This window comes from Triplophysa rosa, linkage group LG24, assembly GCF_024868665.1.
Source record: "Triplophysa rosa linkage group LG24, Trosa_1v2, whole genome shotgun sequence".
In the NCBI taxonomy this organism is placed as follows: Eukaryota; Metazoa; Chordata; class Actinopteri; order Cypriniformes; family Nemacheilidae; genus Triplophysa; species Triplophysa rosa.
The window spans coordinates 8,446,693-8,465,077 of NC_079913.1; the positions used below are offsets into that span (position 1 = coordinate 8,446,693).

The 18,385-nt window shown below is 42.9% G+C and overlaps 2 protein-coding genes across 2 annotated transcripts in view; one reads left to right on the forward strand and one right to left on the reverse strand.

The window, feature by feature from the left end:
- Positions 1-4,134, forward strand: part of apaf1 (apoptotic peptidase activating factor 1) — a 31,332-nt gene extending 27,198 nt beyond the window's left edge. The window contains exon 27 of the mRNA XM_057324112.1: positions 3,191-4,134. Within this exon, the coding sequence (XP_057180095.1) occupies positions 3,191-3,349 (159 nt within the window). The 3' untranslated portion in view covers positions 3,350-4,134. The remainder of the gene's footprint in view (positions 1-3,190) is intronic.
- Positions 4,135-4,773: 639 nt separating this feature from the next.
- Positions 4,774-18,385, reverse strand: part of anks1b (ankyrin repeat and sterile alpha motif domain containing 1B) — a 164,681-nt gene continuing 151,069 nt past the window's right edge. Inside the window, exons 26-27 of the mRNA XM_057324674.1 lie at positions 14,338-14,496; positions 4,774-5,294 (exon numbers count right to left, since the gene is read on the reverse strand). Coding sequence (XP_057180657.1) covers positions 14,463-14,496 — 34 coding nt within the window. The 3' untranslated portion in view covers positions 4,774-5,294; positions 14,338-14,462. The remainder of the gene's footprint in view (positions 5,295-14,337; positions 14,497-18,385) is intronic.

The following is an 18,385-nucleotide window of genomic DNA, read 5'->3' on the forward strand; positions in this document are numbered from 1 at the left end:
AAAAAAGATTTACAGTCTGTAAATGTTCTTTGTTCATGTACTATTAGCATGTGCGGCAGAAAATATGTTTTGTGATATGTCCACTCTCTCAGAGGCCAAGGGAGGATAATATAAAACAGGCGTGGAGAAAGCCAGATGTGGCCTTAGTCTGGTGAATAATTAAAGCAGGTCTCGTCCATTCTCCTGCTCCGTTTTGACGTAGTATATAAATAAGTTTGCACGTATATACCCTGCGTTTGGAAATGTTTACAGGACAGAAAATGGCTCTTCCATCTGCTGTCTTGTTTGTTCTGTTGCCATTATGTTGATGATGAGGGGCTCTGACACAGAAAAATGCGGATGCCATTGCATTTTATCCCTCTTTATTTCATCGAAACAGACGCACCTGCGCCAAAGCATCCGTTTGAATGCATCACGCTATCTCATTCGCCATATGCTCTGATACTTTAGGCACCAAGTTTCTTTCTATGGCACGGGGCGACTTCTTTTCCTCCTGTTCAGCCAGATGGAAGACTGAATCATTTTTTAGCTGTATTCAGACGGGACTGTTTTCCCTGAGGAGGTTAGGAAGATGATTCACAGTCATACTTTGTATTTTGAATTAGATTGTGTACACAACATCGGTAAGTCTTTTGAATGTGCGTGATTTAGATGGGATTTGATGTCTTAGAAGACCCCTTAGAGGAACTTAATCTTATTCAAATCTGAATACCTTGTGATTGGATAGGCACGTAACCATTTTTATTATATACCATGTACAAATACTCTAAAAAAAAAAAAAAAAAAAATGCTGGGTTTCTTTCATTGGGTCAAAAGGCACACAAACCACCTAAATCAAACCAGAATTCGTTCATATTTGACTGAACAACGGCTTTAAACAACGCAGCATAGGTTAATTTACAACCCAACAGTTGGGTTTGTCCTTTTTTGACCCAGGGCTGAAAATAACCCAACATTTTTTAGTCTAATGTAAGTTTTCTTGTTTGTAGATGTATGTCAGTCATATTAAAGTATAATTGCCCAGAAGTGTGTATAAACAATAATGGCACTCATGACATTTTGCGTAATTATCCATTCACTGTAAATTTGGATAGTTTTTTATATATAATAAATAATTTGTTTAATTATGGTCTTAAATGTAATTTGCACAATACAATTTTTGTTATTAGAACTATGATGGCATAACAGCAGTTGATGACATCATTTTCAAATAGGTTTCACTGTTGAGAACTGAAGTATAGCCGGGCTGAAATAATCGTCTGGCTGCGTCTCTATCACCATACGAGCCTCACACGCAGCAGGACATGATCTCATAACAAATAATTCAATGTCTCCAGCACCATCTGTGTGGGCATGAATGAATGGCTATGTTATGATGGAGTGGGGTTTTGTGTATGTGTGTGTGGGGGGGGGCAGAGGTAGCTCTTACCCTTTTGTGCTGACCTCTCATTGTTATTACTTTGTTTTTTTTTTCGGGACGAAAACAGACTATTTTTGCTCGGAAGTCAGGGCATCAGGAAAGCAAAAAAACATTTCCAAGAGAAAGTATAAGCGAAGAAATCTGCTGTACGGCACACAGCAATCTCGTGTCTCTCTCTAGATGTTCAGAGAGCAGCTGGCTTTGTGTCGGTGGTAAGATTTTCACGTGAAGCCGTAAGTTCGGCGGAACGAGCCTGTTAGATGCAAATGAGACGCAATAATTCAGTCATAGGGCTGCGTGATTAATGAGTCCGTCGGGGGGGCCGAGTTTGTGTGCATGCTTGTGGAGGCTGTAAAAACAAGCTCTGTGGTTTAAGGCATCTGTTGTCATCGTCACTGACGGCCGGTAGCTGCGCGGTGGCCTCATTTTTTCAGCGTGCCGAAGTTACAACAGTTGTGCTACTGAGCTGATCTAGCCCTAGAGTATAAAAACTCATTTAACATGGTTTTAACAGTATTTCGTTTTTATGTTCCATTCAACAACTTGGGGGTGAGTGAATGATGACAAAATTCCCTTCAGAATTTTCTTTACACTTGTAACCTTTAAAGGCATTTGTTTAACATTTTGAATCTGTTTTAAAGTCACCATGAGACGGAAGTTGCGATTGACTTCTTTTCCGTATCGTGACATATAGCCGTGTGAAACGGCTTCTGAAATTAGAATAACTGTAGGGCGGTGCTTTATTTTGCCCTTCCCTTTGTGATTGGTTTGTCGTAAGTTGGGCCTGGAGGGGAGGGCTAAAAATGCCTGGACATTGGACAGTGAGTATAGTCCTACCTCTTTTTTGTTGCTGACGTCATGTGGTGAAGAGTTGTTGTTGAGAGGAGGAGAGGAGCTTAATGTTTTTGATTAAAGATTTCAAGTGCAAATGAATTTTGAAAAAATAACGGTGTCCACGGATAAATCATTTATAATAATCACTGCAACTCTGTGTAAAACACTGTTTGATTTCATGGTGACTTTAAGTGTTCTGTTGGTTGTAGTTGGTTGTAGTATGTCGAAACATTTGTGCAGTGTTAAAACGGAAACAGGAAGTTCTCCTGAACCAGCGTTGTTTATGTCTTCCGAAGTGGTCTACTGAAGCAATTGCTTGTGGGACCATCTCAAAATCGACCACTCACAGTTCATTTTCAGTGTCCTTTTAGGAAAGTGATGCAAACAACACATATTGATGGAAGTAATTAATGATGTAATTAATAATGATGAGGCAGTCTCTACCAAAGTTTAAACAAGAAACATTGGAAAATAGCACTAAGACTTACATTTAGTCATTTAGCAGACACCTTTATCCAAAGCGACTTACAAATGAGGTAAACAATGGAAGCAATTGGAACAACATATAAACTGGTCTCATATAGCCTACCACAGTAGAAATATGTTATCCCCTTCAGCAAAAATGCGACGACATCTTAGCCCCGTGTCAGCCACTGTAGTGCATCTACACACAGGACCTTTAACAGAACTAGTAGTAAATTTCTTGCCATTGACCTGCCAAACCGCTTGAATCCACCGTGTGTGTGCGTGCGTGCGTGCGATGAGCCAATTAGATTGGTGTGTGGCAGATGGGCCAGATGTTAGTTTCCACACTTTGCAGCATTATATGGTGTCATATTATTTGGCTGTGTCAGATTTGTCCAACAGTAATCCTTTAAAATATAATGACACAAGAACGAAAGACTCTATAGCTTACTGTGCGTTTTGCTTTTGCAGTGGTGGAGCGTGGACACAGGAGAGGCACTGCAGACGTTCTACACAATGGGAGCCAATCTGAAGAAAATCCACGTGTCACCTGACTTCAGCACTTTCGTCACCATCGACAGCATCGGCATCCTCTACATGTTAATGAAAGTGGAAGGAGGCAGGGCCTGAAGGAATTCCTCGTACAGTGTCTGGAAAAAAATTTAACAATCTTTTTAATGCTCTTAAGAGCAATGGAGGAAAAGTTTTTCTGGACTTTGAGGCACTTTAAACCATCTAGGTTATGAGGTTTTTGAAAATCACCTGTCTTGCGAGTAGGTTTCATGCCTTGAACAACAATGGCTTGCTGAGACAATCATACTTTCTTGCTGATATCGTAATTGAATGCAAGTAGCCTATGACCCACATTAACCCAACCCTTCCTGGTATATTCATCTTTTTTAAGAGAGCCTATGCATTTTTCTGAGCCCATGCATTTGAACAGACGCCTTAATATTTCTGAAAATACATCTGAAAAAGGCACATCCTTAGTGACGTGCCACAGTTTTTAACAGTTTTGCATAAGGCCCAGGTTCGATTAGGGATTTGTAAAAGCTGTGACTAGTGTTTCTTGTGGGGGCTTTAAAACCAACTCCCAAATTAATGCAGGCCTTTGTGGCACAGCATTAATGCATGTCCTTTTAATGCATGTCGTTTTAATGGCTGTGGACTGTAATTTTTCCAAACCGGTGCTTTCGATGCAGTCAGGCGTCCAGGATGTAGCACAGTAGGACAGGCAAGTGTCACAGAAGAAACGCAAGCAGTCTATTCAGCACTTTTGAAATCAATGTAATTGCGTTTTCGGTGCTTGTAAATTAAGGAAATGTGACAAATCATACGTGACATCCACTGTTTGTTGTAAATCGGAGTGTTGTTTGAAAATAAAAGTTGTTGTGGGATACTCAGGGGAAATCTGAGCAAGTGTAATTTTTTGTTACCCATAATGTGTTTGTTTGTGTTAGCAGTAAAAGTGTTTTTATTATTTTATTGCCTTGTTTTCTAAGGGCCTGTTGAATTTGCATCAGGAGTGTTGGCTTAAGTTTACAGAAATCCAAGCGTTGCAACCGCCAAAGTAAAAATGCGATCAGAGCCACTGATGTATTCTAGAAAAGTCCAGATTCTAGAAAGAATCTAGAGCCTGGACGAAAATTCAAGAGCCTGAATGCGATGCCGTATTCTAGAATAGTCCAGAATCTAGAAAAGTTCTAGATATTTTAGTAGACTTTATGTACTCTAGATTTTTCTAGAATCTAGACTTTTCTAGAGTAATTTATCATACTTTTCCTAGAGTAATATATAATCTTGTCCAGACTCTAGATTTTGCCACAGATCACTTGCTGATTTATGTGCTGGAACTTATAGTTATATACACCCATGGCTCAATGCCAAAGTGTCTCCCACCAGTCCTGCCTTTTTTACATTCTTGAGTGTTAATGGTAGTCTAGGAGATGAGATAATGGTAACTTAATGAAATAATAAAAGAAATTTAGCTAGAGCCTGCCTTAGACGACAAACACAACATATGATTTCTTAAAGGTTTATTAACAGTTTTTTTGGTACTTTCATTATAGATCAAATAAGTAACTAAAAGAAAACATATTCAAAACAAAATGAGAAAGCAAGCAGAAGTTCAGGAGGGGGAGAAGGCCAAAATAATAATAAACAAAAAGTAACCCACTAACTAGATAATCTTCTAAACTAACAAAAGAAAACAAATCAAGAACAATGTACACTCCCTAACTAGAGATAAACAAGAGAAAACAGGTTACAGAAAGAAACAAACAGGCAGGCACCCACCTCCCTAGAGCTTCCAGGGTAAAATAAGTCATTTGTATGATACGTAAGACAACAGTGAGTTCACAATAGGCTACAACCAGCCATTACAATTGAGGAATTTAACAGACTCTTTTTTTTCTCAACCAGAGCTTCACAATAACAAAACAAGAGGCAGGCAACACGCTTAGGAAGGCAAGCTTTCCTCTCTCTGCAGCTCTGTGTTGACTTAAGCAGGTTGTAGCTCTCTGCAAATCAGTTGCAGGTGGTGCCAGCATCAGTGCCCTCTCTCTCTCTCTCCAGCCTGACAGGAGTAACAGGAGAAAGAACAGGGAAACAACAAAACAATATACACAACCATGTATTCAACTATAACAATAACAAATAAAAGTATACGTTTACACGTAACACCTTGCACAATGGTTTTAAACCCCACAAGGGCCGTTCTGACTTACCATTGCTGTGCCCTTCCTTAACTCCGGCATGTGCATTATCTCTGTACTGACATACTGCTGTGCATTACTACATATTTAGTGGTAGGTTGGTTGATTAAAACCTTTACATACCGATGCCTACTTAAAAGTACATTTTACAAACCTCTTTTTGTACAAAATGCTACCATTGTGTTACACAAGACCTAGAGGCTGTCCTACATTCTTCAAAATGTCTTCTTTTGTGTTCAACAGAACAAAAAAAAAAAGATAAGTAATTTTTTCCTACCATGGGGGAAAAATCTGTCTGGTTATAAGCATTCTTCCAAATATCTTTCTCTGTGTCCATCAGAACAAAGAAATTTATACAGATTTGGAACAACTCCAGTGCCGATCCTTGAACTACAGAAGCACGTCACCGCTGCAGTGGCTTAGTGGTAGAATTCTCTTGCTTAGAATGTGAAACGTCTTGGTTACGTATGTAACCTTAGTTCCCTGATGGAGGGAATGAGACGTTGTGTCGAACCGACAGATTGGGGTTTGTCTTGAGATCCTATCATCTTCTGAGTATTTTGAAAAGGCCAATGAAAATTGGCGAATGAAATTTGCATGCCGGACTCCTCCCCGGATGTCCGGGTATAAAGGGAAGCCGGCGTGCTCATTCATTCACCATTTGGTCTGAAGAGCCTGAGAGCATCCCCCGACTGCTGCGGCAGGCGGCCAGCGTTGTGGCATAAAGGACACAACGTCTCGTTCCCTCCATCAGGGAACTGAGGTTACATATGTAACCAAGACGTTCCCTTTCTGTCAGTCTCTCGACGTTGTGTCGAACCGACAGATTGGGGTTCCTATGGAAAACGCCACAGCGCTGAGCCGCGTCACAATCTCTAGCGGAGCGACGCTGACTGGCCTGGGCGAGTCAGACATGAGCGCTAGTGCGAAATTGTAACCGTCCAGTGGAGAGGTAGGGGGTCCCAGAGCTTTTTTGAAAAGGTGGGAAGCCCCTGCCACCGGCCGTCACGGGCGGAGTCCTTAATTCTCTAACAGCGAGAAGCCGCCCGGCACCGTAACGGCCACTGGGTAAGCATTATTCCCCCTTGGGGGAAAAGACCACTACCTGCCGTAGGGAGGAATTAGTGGAGACACCACATGGTCTCACCATCAGGGGAGAACTCATGGGAAAATGTGCGGCTAAAGGAGTTAACCGCAAGGTGGAAGTCCACCTAGGGAGGTCATGCGTTGCCGAGGTGGGAACCATTCATGAGGATACATCAGACGGAACCGCCCACGGGGGGGATTACCACGTCTGGAGCACTAGGTCCGGTTAGAGCTATGCAGATGGATCAACTGTTCCCAGGCCTAGGGGGGCAGGGCTGCTCTGCTCAGCCTGCCCCCAGGAAGGTGCTGAGTGATGGATGGAATGCCTGTTCTTTACCCAGTGGGGAAAGAAGGGAGGCGGAAATAGCCGCTGACCCACCTAAGGAAGGGGGGAAGGGCTTTCGCAGGCGTACGCCCTACCGGCTGCCGGTCCTACAAGTTGCCCTGCAGGACGCGGGCTGACACCGGTTCCACGCGTAGGTATTAGAACCTCGTGAAAGTGTTGGGCGTAGCCCAACCCCCAGCTCTGCAGATGCCTGCCAGAGAGGCGCCAACGCAGGCGGGGGCCCGTCCACCGCCCCGACACTGCGTGCCCGTTGCACACGGCAGCCCAACCCTGCAGGGAGGCAACCGTCGTCACCACGACGTGCCTTGCCCCTGCCCTAGGGGGACCCTGTCCTCAAGAAGGTCATTGAAGAACAGGGGGTCAGGGTGCGTCGGCAGAAAGGCGTGATGACCATACGCCTGCTGCCGGTGTGCCACGCTCTCCAGGGAACCCGTCTCTGTAGCCAGTGTTGGAGCGGTCGCATGTGCATCGACCCAAGGGGGACCACCCCCACCGAGGAAGCCATATGCCCAGGAGCCTCTGAAAGTTTCAAGGGGACCGCTGACTGCCTGAAGTGTTTCAGGCAGTTCAACACTGACTGAGCGTGCTCTGAGTCAGTCACGCTGTCATGGAGACAGAGTCGAGTTCCCTACCGAGAAAGAGGATGCTCTGCACAGGGGAGAGCTTGCTCTTTTCTCGGTTGACCTGAGGTCCCAACCGATCTAGGTGCAGGAGCACCAGATCCCTGTGTGTACACAACAGATCTCACGAGTGTGCCCAGATGAGCCAGTCGTCGAGATAGTTAGTACCCGCACACCTCTCTCCACGAGGGGAGTGAGGGCGACTTCCACGGTCTTCATGAAGACTCGTGGGGACAGACCGAAAGGGAGGACTCTGTACTGATATGCCCGCCCGAAAGCGAGACATGACAGTAAGCGCCCTTCAGGTCGATTGCCATGAACCAATCTTGACGTCTGGTAGATGCCAGGATGCGCTTCTGCGTGAGCATCCTGAATGGCAGCTTGCGTAGGTGCCTGTTCAGGGTACGCAGATCTAGCAACCCCCTTCTTTGGGGACGATGAAGTACGGGCTGCAGAACCTGTTGAACATCTCGAGCACGATCGCTTGCCAGAGGGGTGGTGACCCTGGCCCGAAGCACGGGAGCATCCTTGCCTCCGTTCGCTGCACCACGGCGGCACGCTCCACCTGGAGGACCTCGACGTATCCTCAAGCTGCCTCACCCTCGAGGGAAGAGAGGGTGACAGAACTTGTTAGACGTGAACGTGCCGGAGAGGGGGGTTCCAGGTCTTACTAAGTTCCATATGCACTTCCGGTAAACACAGCCCTGGGGGCGGGCGCGGCCATGAGGCCATCAAGCCCGAGGCCATGTATCCAGCCGCGAGCGCCGGGAGAGGCAGTGCGGGCACTGCACCCCAACGCTCACGGGCCCGGGAAAGCATGGCTGACATCTCGACGTCTGCTTCTTCCTGGGCTCGACCCCCCGAGGGAGGGCGCTCCGAGGAATCGCGGGAGTCGGATGGCAGTACGTCATCCCCGATGCTGTAAGGGACATCTCATCATTATCACGCACCGTTTCCGAATACGTGGTTGAGGAACAAGACGGTAGGACCATCTCCTGGGAGACGGTCAAACGAGTGAGACGAGGTGCTAACGGTCCGTGAGCCAGTGGCTGGAGGATTAACGCTCACAGTGATCCTCATATCACCCTAGCTGCTTGCCATAGCGGATGGCAGGGCCATAGTCCTGCCGTCACGGAACTGGTGGTGGCTGAGTCCCGTGGGAACACAGCCACCCGTGATGCAACGTCTGAATTATCAACGTATCCACAACATCTGCACCAGCGTACTGGAAGCAGACATCGTGTCCGTCCCCCTCCTCGATGAGTGTGTTGCACCCATGAGAACAGCGGGACAAGCCACGCTGGAGAAATTAGCTCTTTTAGAAAAGGAAATTTGCTCGAACACCTCTGGAACTGCCGAGACGCCCAGGGGAGAGTCACTGCTGGAAGGGACCGTCCGCTGCACCACGTCGTAAATTCCAGCAGAATATTGATCACTGAAGATCGCTGTGTCGCTCATCAGATGCACAGGCTCTGAAGAATAAATGGTGAATGAATGAGCACGCCTGCTTCCCTTTACATCTGGGGAGGAGTCCGGCATGCAAATTTCACTCGCCAATTTTCATTAGCCTTTTCAAAATACTCATAAGATGATAGGTTCTCAAGACGAAACCCAATCTGTCAGTTCGACACAACATAGAGAGACCGACAGAAAGGGAACTTGTAGTTTGAACCCAAAGCATTTAAGTTTATTTAGCAATGTTAAACAAGGGATTGTTACCAAAAACAACAATGATACACCACTGCCACAGTAGCTTAGTGGTAGAACTCTTATGCATTGTATATGAAAGTTCTGGTTCGAACCCTGTAACATTTACGCTGCTTTAGGAATATTAAACATGGTATTGTTACCAAAAACAACAGAAGCACATCACTGCCGCAGTAGGTCAGTGGTGGAACTCTTCTGCTTAGAACTTGAAATTTGTAGTTGAACCCCAAAGCATTTCGTTTTTTTTTAGCAACATTAAACAGTGATGTGTCACAGCTGTATTGGCTTTGTGGTAGTACTCTTTTGCATTGAACATGAAAGTTCTGGTTCTATCCCGTAACATTTAAGGTTCTTTAGAATTATTAAACAAGGGATTGTTACCAAAGTATAACACTGACGTGACAATGGCTTAGTGGTAGAGCTTTCGTGCGTTGAACATAAAAGTTCTGGTTCGAACCCCTAACATTTAAGGTTCTTTAGAATCATTAAACAAGGGATTGTTACCAAAAAATAACGTTGATGTGCCACTGCCGCAGTGGCTTGGTAGTAGAACTTTCGTGAATTGAACCCTCAAGCATTTAAGTTTTTTTTAGCAATATTAAACAGGGGTTGTTACCAAAAAATAACACCGTCATGACACTGCCGCTGTGGCTTAGTGGTAGAGCTTTTGTGCATTGAACGTGAAAGTCTGATTCGAACCCCTAACATTTAAGGTTCTTTAGAATTATTAAGCAAGGGATTGTTACCAAAAAATAACGTTGACGAGCCACTGCCGCAGTGGCTTGATGGTAGAGCTTTCGTGAATTGAACCCTCAAGCATTTTAAGTTTTTTTAGCAATATTAAACAGGGGTTGTTAACAAAAAATAACACCGACATGCCGCTGTGGCGTAGTGGTAGAGCTTTCGTGCGTTGAACATGAAAGTTCTGGTTCGAACCCCTAACATTTGAGGTTCTTTAGAATTATTAAATCAGAATTAGAAGAGCTTTATTGCCAAGTGTGCTTGCACACACAAGGAATTTTCTTTGGTGTTGGAAGCTTCTAGTACAGACATTCAACACAATGACAATACAATATAATACGATTTACAGTCTAAAAGATTCTAAATTGTGCATATATAAAATAAAGACTATTTTACAGAAAATGGGGGATAATAACATATAAGAGACATTGTACAGGGTAGTATATAGTAGAATAAACATATTNTAATAATTCTTAAAGAACTCTCAAATGTTAGGGGGTTCGAACCCAGACTATTCATGTTCTGAGCACGAAAGTCTCTACCACTATCGCCACACTGGTCATGTCGGTGTTATTTTTGGTTAACAGACCCTGTTTAATATTGCCAAAGCTAAAACCTTAAAGTGCTAGAGGGTTCAATCACGATAGCTCTACCATCACAAGCGACTGACGGCCAGTGGAACATCAGACGTTATTTTTTTGGTACACAATCCGCCTTGCTTAATAATTCCGAAAGAACCTTAAAATGTTAGGGTGTTCGAATCAAAACTTTCATCGTCAATGCACGAAAGTCTCTACCAGCTAAGCCACAGGGCAAGTGTCATGGTGTGTTATTTTTGGTAACAATCCCTGTTTAATAATGCTAAAAAAAAACTTAAATGCTTAAGGGTTCAAATCACGAAAGTTCTACCACCAAGCCACGTGCAGTGGCACACGTTATTTTTTGGTAACAATGCCCTTGTTTAATGATTCTTAAGAACCTTAAAGTGTAGGGAGTTCGAACCAAACTTTCTACTGTTCAATGCACGAGAGTTCTACCGCTAAGCCACTTGTTCAATGGGTTCAGGTGTTGTATATTTGGTAACAATCCATTGTTTAATATTGCTAAAGAACTTAAATGTTGAGGGTCAAACAAGAATTTCATGTTCAAAGTTCTATAACATCGATGTTATTTTTTTGGTAACAATCCCTTGTTCAATGTTCTAAGAGTTAATGGTTAGGGGATTCGAACAGAATTTATGTTCAAGCACGAAGTTACCACTTAAGCAGGGAGTGTCATGTAGTGTTGTTTTTTGGTAAACCCTTATGTTATATTCGAAAAACTTAATGGTTGACGGTTTATTCACGGGAACGTTCTAGCGAGCACCGGGCAGTGGCACTAAGGTGATTTTTTGATAAATGGCTTGTTTATAATTTAAGAATTAATGTTTGAAGGGAGTTGCGAGTCGAGAATTTCATGTTCGGGACGAAGCTTACTACTAAGCCGCAGGAATTGTATTGGTCGGTGTTTATGTTTTGGTAAACTGTTTATATTACTGAAAAAGAATTATGCTTAGGGTTGTGAGAATCGAAAGTTTACTATAGCCTGGGATGGGATTCATCGTTATTTTTTGGTAAATCCTTTTTAATGATGTCTAAAGACCTCAAATGTTAGGGGTGACAGAACTTTCATGTTCAAGCGAGAAAGCTCTCCACTACGCACAGCGGCATTGTAGTCGGTGTTATTTTTTGTTAACAACCGCCTGTTTATATTGCAAAAAAAATTAAATGTTAGGTTCGAGACACGAAAGTCTACCATACAAGCACTGCGGCGTGGCACGTCAACGTTATTTTTTGGTACAATCTTGCTTAATATTCTAAGAACTAATGTTAGGGGTTCGACAGACTCTTGCACTGTTAATGCAAGAAAGCTCTACCACTAAGCAAGCGGAGTGGTCATGACGGTGTTGATTTTTTGGTAAACCTGTTTAATAATGCTAAAAAAACTTAAGGCTTGAGGGTTCAATTCACGAAATTCTACTACCTAAGCACTGCGGCAGTGCAGTCAACGTTATTTTTTGGTAACATCCTTGTTAATGAATTCTAAAGAACTTATGTTGGGGTTCGAGAACCAGAATTTTAAGTTCAACCGCGAAGTCTAACATAGCACGCGGCTGGGAGTCGGTGAATGTTTTTGGTAACAACCGCTGTATATTGTCGAAAAACTTAAGTCTGAAGGCATTACTCGAATGTCTACCACCAGCCACTCGCGATGGCACTCAACTTATTTTTGTACAACCTGTTAAAATCTAATAACTCAATTAGGGTTCGACAGAACTTCACGCGTATCAACGCACAAGCTATACCAGAACCGCACTGGCAGTGACGGTAACTTTATTTTATTTGTACAATCCCTTGTACTGGCCTCACTTGAAGGACTCACCAGACACTTTCTTGATCCCCTCCAGTTTGCTTACCGAGCAAACAGGTCTGTGGACGATGCAGTAAACATGGGACTGCATTACATCCTACAACACCTAGACAGACCAGGGACTACGTCAGGATCCTGTTTGTAGACTTCACTCGGCCTTCAACACCATAATCCCAGACCTCCTCCTGCCCAAGTTTACCCAGCTCTCTGTGCCAACCTCTACCTGTCAGTGGATTATTAACTTCCTGTCGAACAGGCAGCAGCTAGTGAGGTTGGGAAAATTTAAATCCAGCACATGTACCATCAGCACCGGAGCTCCTCAAGGATGTGTTCTTTCTCCACTGCTATTTTCACTCTACACAAACGAATGCACCTCTACAGACCCTTCTGTCAAACTCCTGAAGTTTGCAGATGACACACAGTCATTGGCCTTATTCAAGACGGTGATGAATCTGCTTACAGAAAGGAGGTTGCTCAGCTGGCTGCCTGGTGTAGTCAAAACAACCTAGAGCTGAATGCATTCAAGACATGGAGATGATAGTGGATTTAGAAGGAACCCTCCATCACTTCCTCCCCTCACCATCCTGGACAGCACTGTGGATACTGTGGAGTCATTCAGGTTCCTGGGCTCCACCATCTCTCAGGACCTAAGGGACCAATAGACTCCATTGTAAAGAAGGCCCAGCAGAGTTATACTTCCTCCGTCAATTGAGGAAGTTCAACCTATCACAGGAGCTACTGACCCAGTTCTACTCAGTGGTCATCGAATCTGTTCTGTGCACTTCAATTACTGTTTGGTATGGCTCGGCCACCAAATCAGACCTATGAAGACTACAACGGACAGTTCGTAGTGCTGAGAAGATTATTGGTGCTCCTCTGCCCACACTTCAGGACCTGTACGATTCCAGAGTGAAAAACAGGGCAAGAAAAATCATCATTGACTCCACAACTACAAACTCGTTTTGATCTGTGGTCTGGCGGCTTTAGAGCACAAAGGACTTCCAGACACAGAAGCAGCTTGTTCCCAGGAATCTCCTTAAACAGATAACTGCTCCTTAAGAGCATATTCACATTCAATACTCCTATAGTGTGCACTATAGTGCCTTATTATATCTACACTTATGTATACATGTATATAACACTACCTCTACTTACTAAATTATCCATTTGCACAAGTGTACATACAATCTGTTCTTTCGTGCGTTGAACATGAAAGTTCTGGTTCGAACCCCTAACATTTAAGGTTCTTTAGAATTATTAAACAAGGGATTGTTACCAAAAAATAACGTTGACGTGCCACTGCCGCAGTCGCTTGGTGGTAGAACTTTCGTGAATTGAACCCTCTAGCCTTTAAGTTTTTTTTAGCAATATTAAACAGGGGTTGTTACCAAAAAATAACACTGACATGACACTGCTGCTGTGGCTTTGTGGTAGAGCTTTCGTGCGAAGAACATGAAAGTTCTGGTTCGAACCCCTAACATTTAAGGTTCTTTAGGAATATTTAGTAAAACGAAAGACGAACACGCTAGGGGAACTGCCACAAGTGTGCAGGTCACAGTGGCTCAGAGGGTATGAGCACTGTCCCTCAACCAGAAGGTTCAGGGTTCAAGGCCAGGTGGCTGACCAGCACATGACAGCCGTAACACGCAGGGTCGGTGACCCCTGTGAAGTACGGAGAGAGGCCTTAAAAGGGTACCTGCACAAAGGGGGAAGCACCGGAGAGTGTCTCCTCCCCGAGATTCCAGAACCTGTAAACAGGGGGTTATGCTGCAGGTCCCAATATTTTCCTAAAAAAATTTTTTTTGTTCCAAAAGTTTTTTTTAAACCAACCTACCCCCCTGAAGTCTTCATGCGGCGCCGCTTGAACCGATCAGCAAATGACACCTCAGAACCACAAGAGTATTTTAAAAAACTCTCTTGCGTAATGTAATGTCATCTGCCTTTCGGTTCTTGCGATGCCGCATGAAGTCGAACACACCTATTGACTTCACTTACCTCCTCACAGGTGCTGCTCCACCAGTGTCCACCTCTTGGTGCTGCAACACCTCCTTGGCTTCCGACAGGCTGCTGCTCCTCCTCCAATCTTTACCACCATTCGCCTGCAGGTCAACACCCTGGCCTCAGACCTCTTGATCAAGGGCCAGTGCAGGTCTCCTGTAACACGAAAAAAAAAAGTCAGAACATTCAAACAAGTCAGGCTTCAGTGCCACTTCCCATACCTCTGAGCCACACTTTTTTTTAATACCTTCATAAGAAATGTTAAAGAGCACTCAAACTTATTATACAGACACCAGATGAAAGCTGCAGCTGTCGCACCACCATTGCGACGGCACTGCATGGATTTGTTCAGTAACTATTTTGGCAGGTGGCGAAAATTAGTGTTTTATGTGTCAATAGATCCGCTAGACAAAACAGATTCTAATAGTCATTTAAAAAATAATTACTCAGGGATGTGATTTTTTTTACGTATTTCCGTATCTTTTGACCTCAGTGGGATGACCGACATAAATTGCATAAATTTGATTTATTTTTATTCGTGACTGGGTTTTGAGATGGGGTGTTTGGCCAACTGGACCCTCTCTGCCACAGTGACAGTTGTATTAGTCTTGACAGTTGTACAAATCCTAATTACACAGTTTAATTTCACACATATATCTGACAATACGTAGCAAATAAAATTACAGCTTGCCAAGTTGCCCTGTTTGCTATAGACCACTTCAAATGACTTAACCAACGCTGGTGTATCAATGGTCCAGAAGAACTTCCAGTTTCACTACGCAACAACGTTTCAACAAAGTACAACCAACTGAATATTTATAACCACTTTTAAATGTTAAACAAAAATGTTTCAACTTTAATTATATATGTAAGATTTAAAAAAATAACATTAATAAAACAAATAACTGAAACCGGAAGTGCTTCTGGAATAGCATTTACGTCTTGCAAAGTGGTCTATGTGCTTAAGGCAGAGTGAAGCGACTTCTGACTGCAAGGCATCATCTGTTCTCTCCTCCCTTTTGTCGGAACCTTGGCCTAAGCATGGTTCCTGTCAGCCGGTCTCTCTGAGGGAGGTGACTTAATGGCTTGCTCTCGTCAGGTCGAGTGGCTTGGGTCCAGCCTTATGGGTATGAGAGAAAGAGAGAGAACAGATGCCAAAGCCACAAGTCAGAGTGCCGGTGGTATTTTCTGATGTAGCCCTCTTGGCGTGGTAACACACATAGACGGAATGCTGCTCTTAAAGGGATAGCTCACCCAAAAATGAAAATTCTGTCATCATTTACTCACCCTCTTGTCATTTCAAACTTGTGGGACTTCTGCAGATCACATAAAAATATACTTTGAACAATGTTGGTAAGCGAAAACCGTTGGTCCCAACTGACTTGCATTGATTTGGTGTCCATTCAATAGAAGTCAATAGGGACCAAAGGTTTTTGATTACCAACATTGTTCAAAATATCTTGTTTGTTTGCAGAATAAAGAAAATCATACGGGTTTAATATGTCAAATAGGTGAGTACATTATGACAGAATTTTGGTTTTTGGGTGAACTACCCCTTTAAATGTGTATATAAACGGAGAATACATGCAACAAGTGGTGCATTTGTATATTCCCTTATGCTTGCTCAGTTCTTATTTTAAAACAAAAAAGTACTAACTGCAATGCTCCAATAAAGACGAAAAAGCCACAAAAGATTTGTTTATATGACTTATGCACCATCAAATTCAAAATATTCTTGTTTTGATAAATGACCATGTGATTTGTGACACCACCAGGCAAGCGGACCTGCAGAATTCAGCTCCTACTCAATACTCTCTTGTGCACAAAGGCCGCTTCTTTATAATACCTCTTCACGCTTCAGACAGCCACTTTAAGCTGCCTTTGTCCTTTAACAACAAACTGTGTCGAGTCAGTAAAACATGCCGTTCTTGCGAGTAACCTACCAGTGCTCTGCAGAGCAGTGTGGTCTGATAGATAACTGAGGACCTACGGAGCAGGTGACCCAAATGTGCCTCGTTTTTATGCTGATAGTCACGATTTGCATGCCATTGAGAAACATGTCCTTCGGTTCCCAGGAGTGTGTGTTAGAACGCAAAGCCCGTTAGACAAAATAGGGAGTTTGAATATGTAAGTACATTTATCTAAGTACATTTACAGCCTTGTATGGTAACGGCACCCGTTATGAAATTTTATGCATCTACAACTTCAAACTAACGCAAGGACACACACGCACCTGACGTTGCGTTTGGGGTCAAACATCTGGTCACACTGATAGATCTGTCAGTTCTTCACTATGGGCTGCTTTTCTAACCTCTCTCATCATTGGCCAAAAGCAGATGAGAAAGGGGCTCACCTCCTCAACAGCCAATGTTGCTGTGGCCTCTAGGTTTCTGATGCTGGGCATTCTTCCAAATTGTGCTCTTTCTTTTCACCTCTAATGCCAGTGCCAGCAGTGGAGCTTAACAACACGACTGACTGTAAGTGAACAACTGTTTGGATATAATTACAGCTGAACTGTGGATATAACTACAGCTGGACTTCTAGTCTTATGTTCAATATGCTGTTCTCAATGATACTGACGATATGATCTGGTTCAACAATTACACCAGCACTACTGTTTAAAGATGACAACAATTCTATTACATATTCTATTACATATAAGAGTATTTTTCGGCAGACGTTTTTGTCAAAATTGAGTTATTCACACTTTTTCTGTGACAACCTATTTACATTATGAAAGTTTGAAAGAGACTTAAGAGTTCAGAAGCAAAAGCCTTTCAGTGCCATCTGACATTCTGACATCCTCTAAAATTATTTTTATCTAGCTCTGATGTTTATATTAAAATATGTTTTAACTTTAATGGGAAAGAGGACCTATTCATTGCAATTAAAGTGAAATCTGAATCTGAACCTAAACATAGGAGCCCGATGTAAACACCAATTTTAGAGGCTCTTTACTGGTTCCCCATATTATTTTTGCTACATGAAATGTAAAAACTTGGGGCTCAGTATCTCAAAACTGCTCAGAATTAAGCTAGAACCTTATATTTCCAAGGTGACAATTTATTACAAGTAAAGTGGGGAAAGGGATTTCAATAGCACCAAAAGAAATTGCAATGTTTTTACGCATATCAAAACATCTATTAGCCTACTACACATTACAATGCACATTTACATCATTGAGTCACTCAAGTGTTTCACCATTATAATTAACCATAAATGCTTAAATACGCACCTACCGTGAGCTTTCATTGCCAGATTCCTAGTACTACTGTGCTCCTGTCAGACAACAAAACTCAATTCACGGTCACTTCCGTGTTTACGCTCAGGGTGCGAGAAAACATTCGCTACCACCGGAAGCCATTCATCTCTACCTAGGGCTGTGAACACGACAGAGTTGAAGATGTATATTTGCACTCGCTGCTTACATAAAGTTCGCCGGATTACAATAAACGATGTTTGTTAGCATTGTGAGACTGTCAGCTGCCCCCGTGTCTAGTAAAATGGGGAAGTGCTTTAAACTATACGTTTAAAAATACATGGACAGCTTGGATGCTATTGCTATTAGCATCTAGCACGTAACGTAAAGGCTGGATGACATCATCTTTACACCGAGTTTATCAACGATTTTCAGCACTTAAATACCTTTACCTTTAAACAACAAATCTGTATGAATCTGAACAAATATCAATAACACATTTCCGGGTAAGACACATTTATTTACATCTGTCATGGCTCTGATATGCAGGTTTGCTGTAGAAACAGACATCGCTTGGCTTTTAAAAGGTATAAATATTTTTAAAATACTGAATCGGTTTTTAATTTGTTGTGTTACATAATTCACCTTAAGTTGATGACAGTAACTTAAATTTTGCTGTTTTTTTAATAAATGTTAACGTTCTCACTTACCTCCCATTGTTATGTAACGAGTGTGATTTTCAAATCATTAATACTAAGCTATGTATTTTCTCAGCTCCCAGTAAGAATCAGATGACCGAGGAGATCAGCGAGAGGACGACATGTTTCAGAATTATGATGAAGTCAG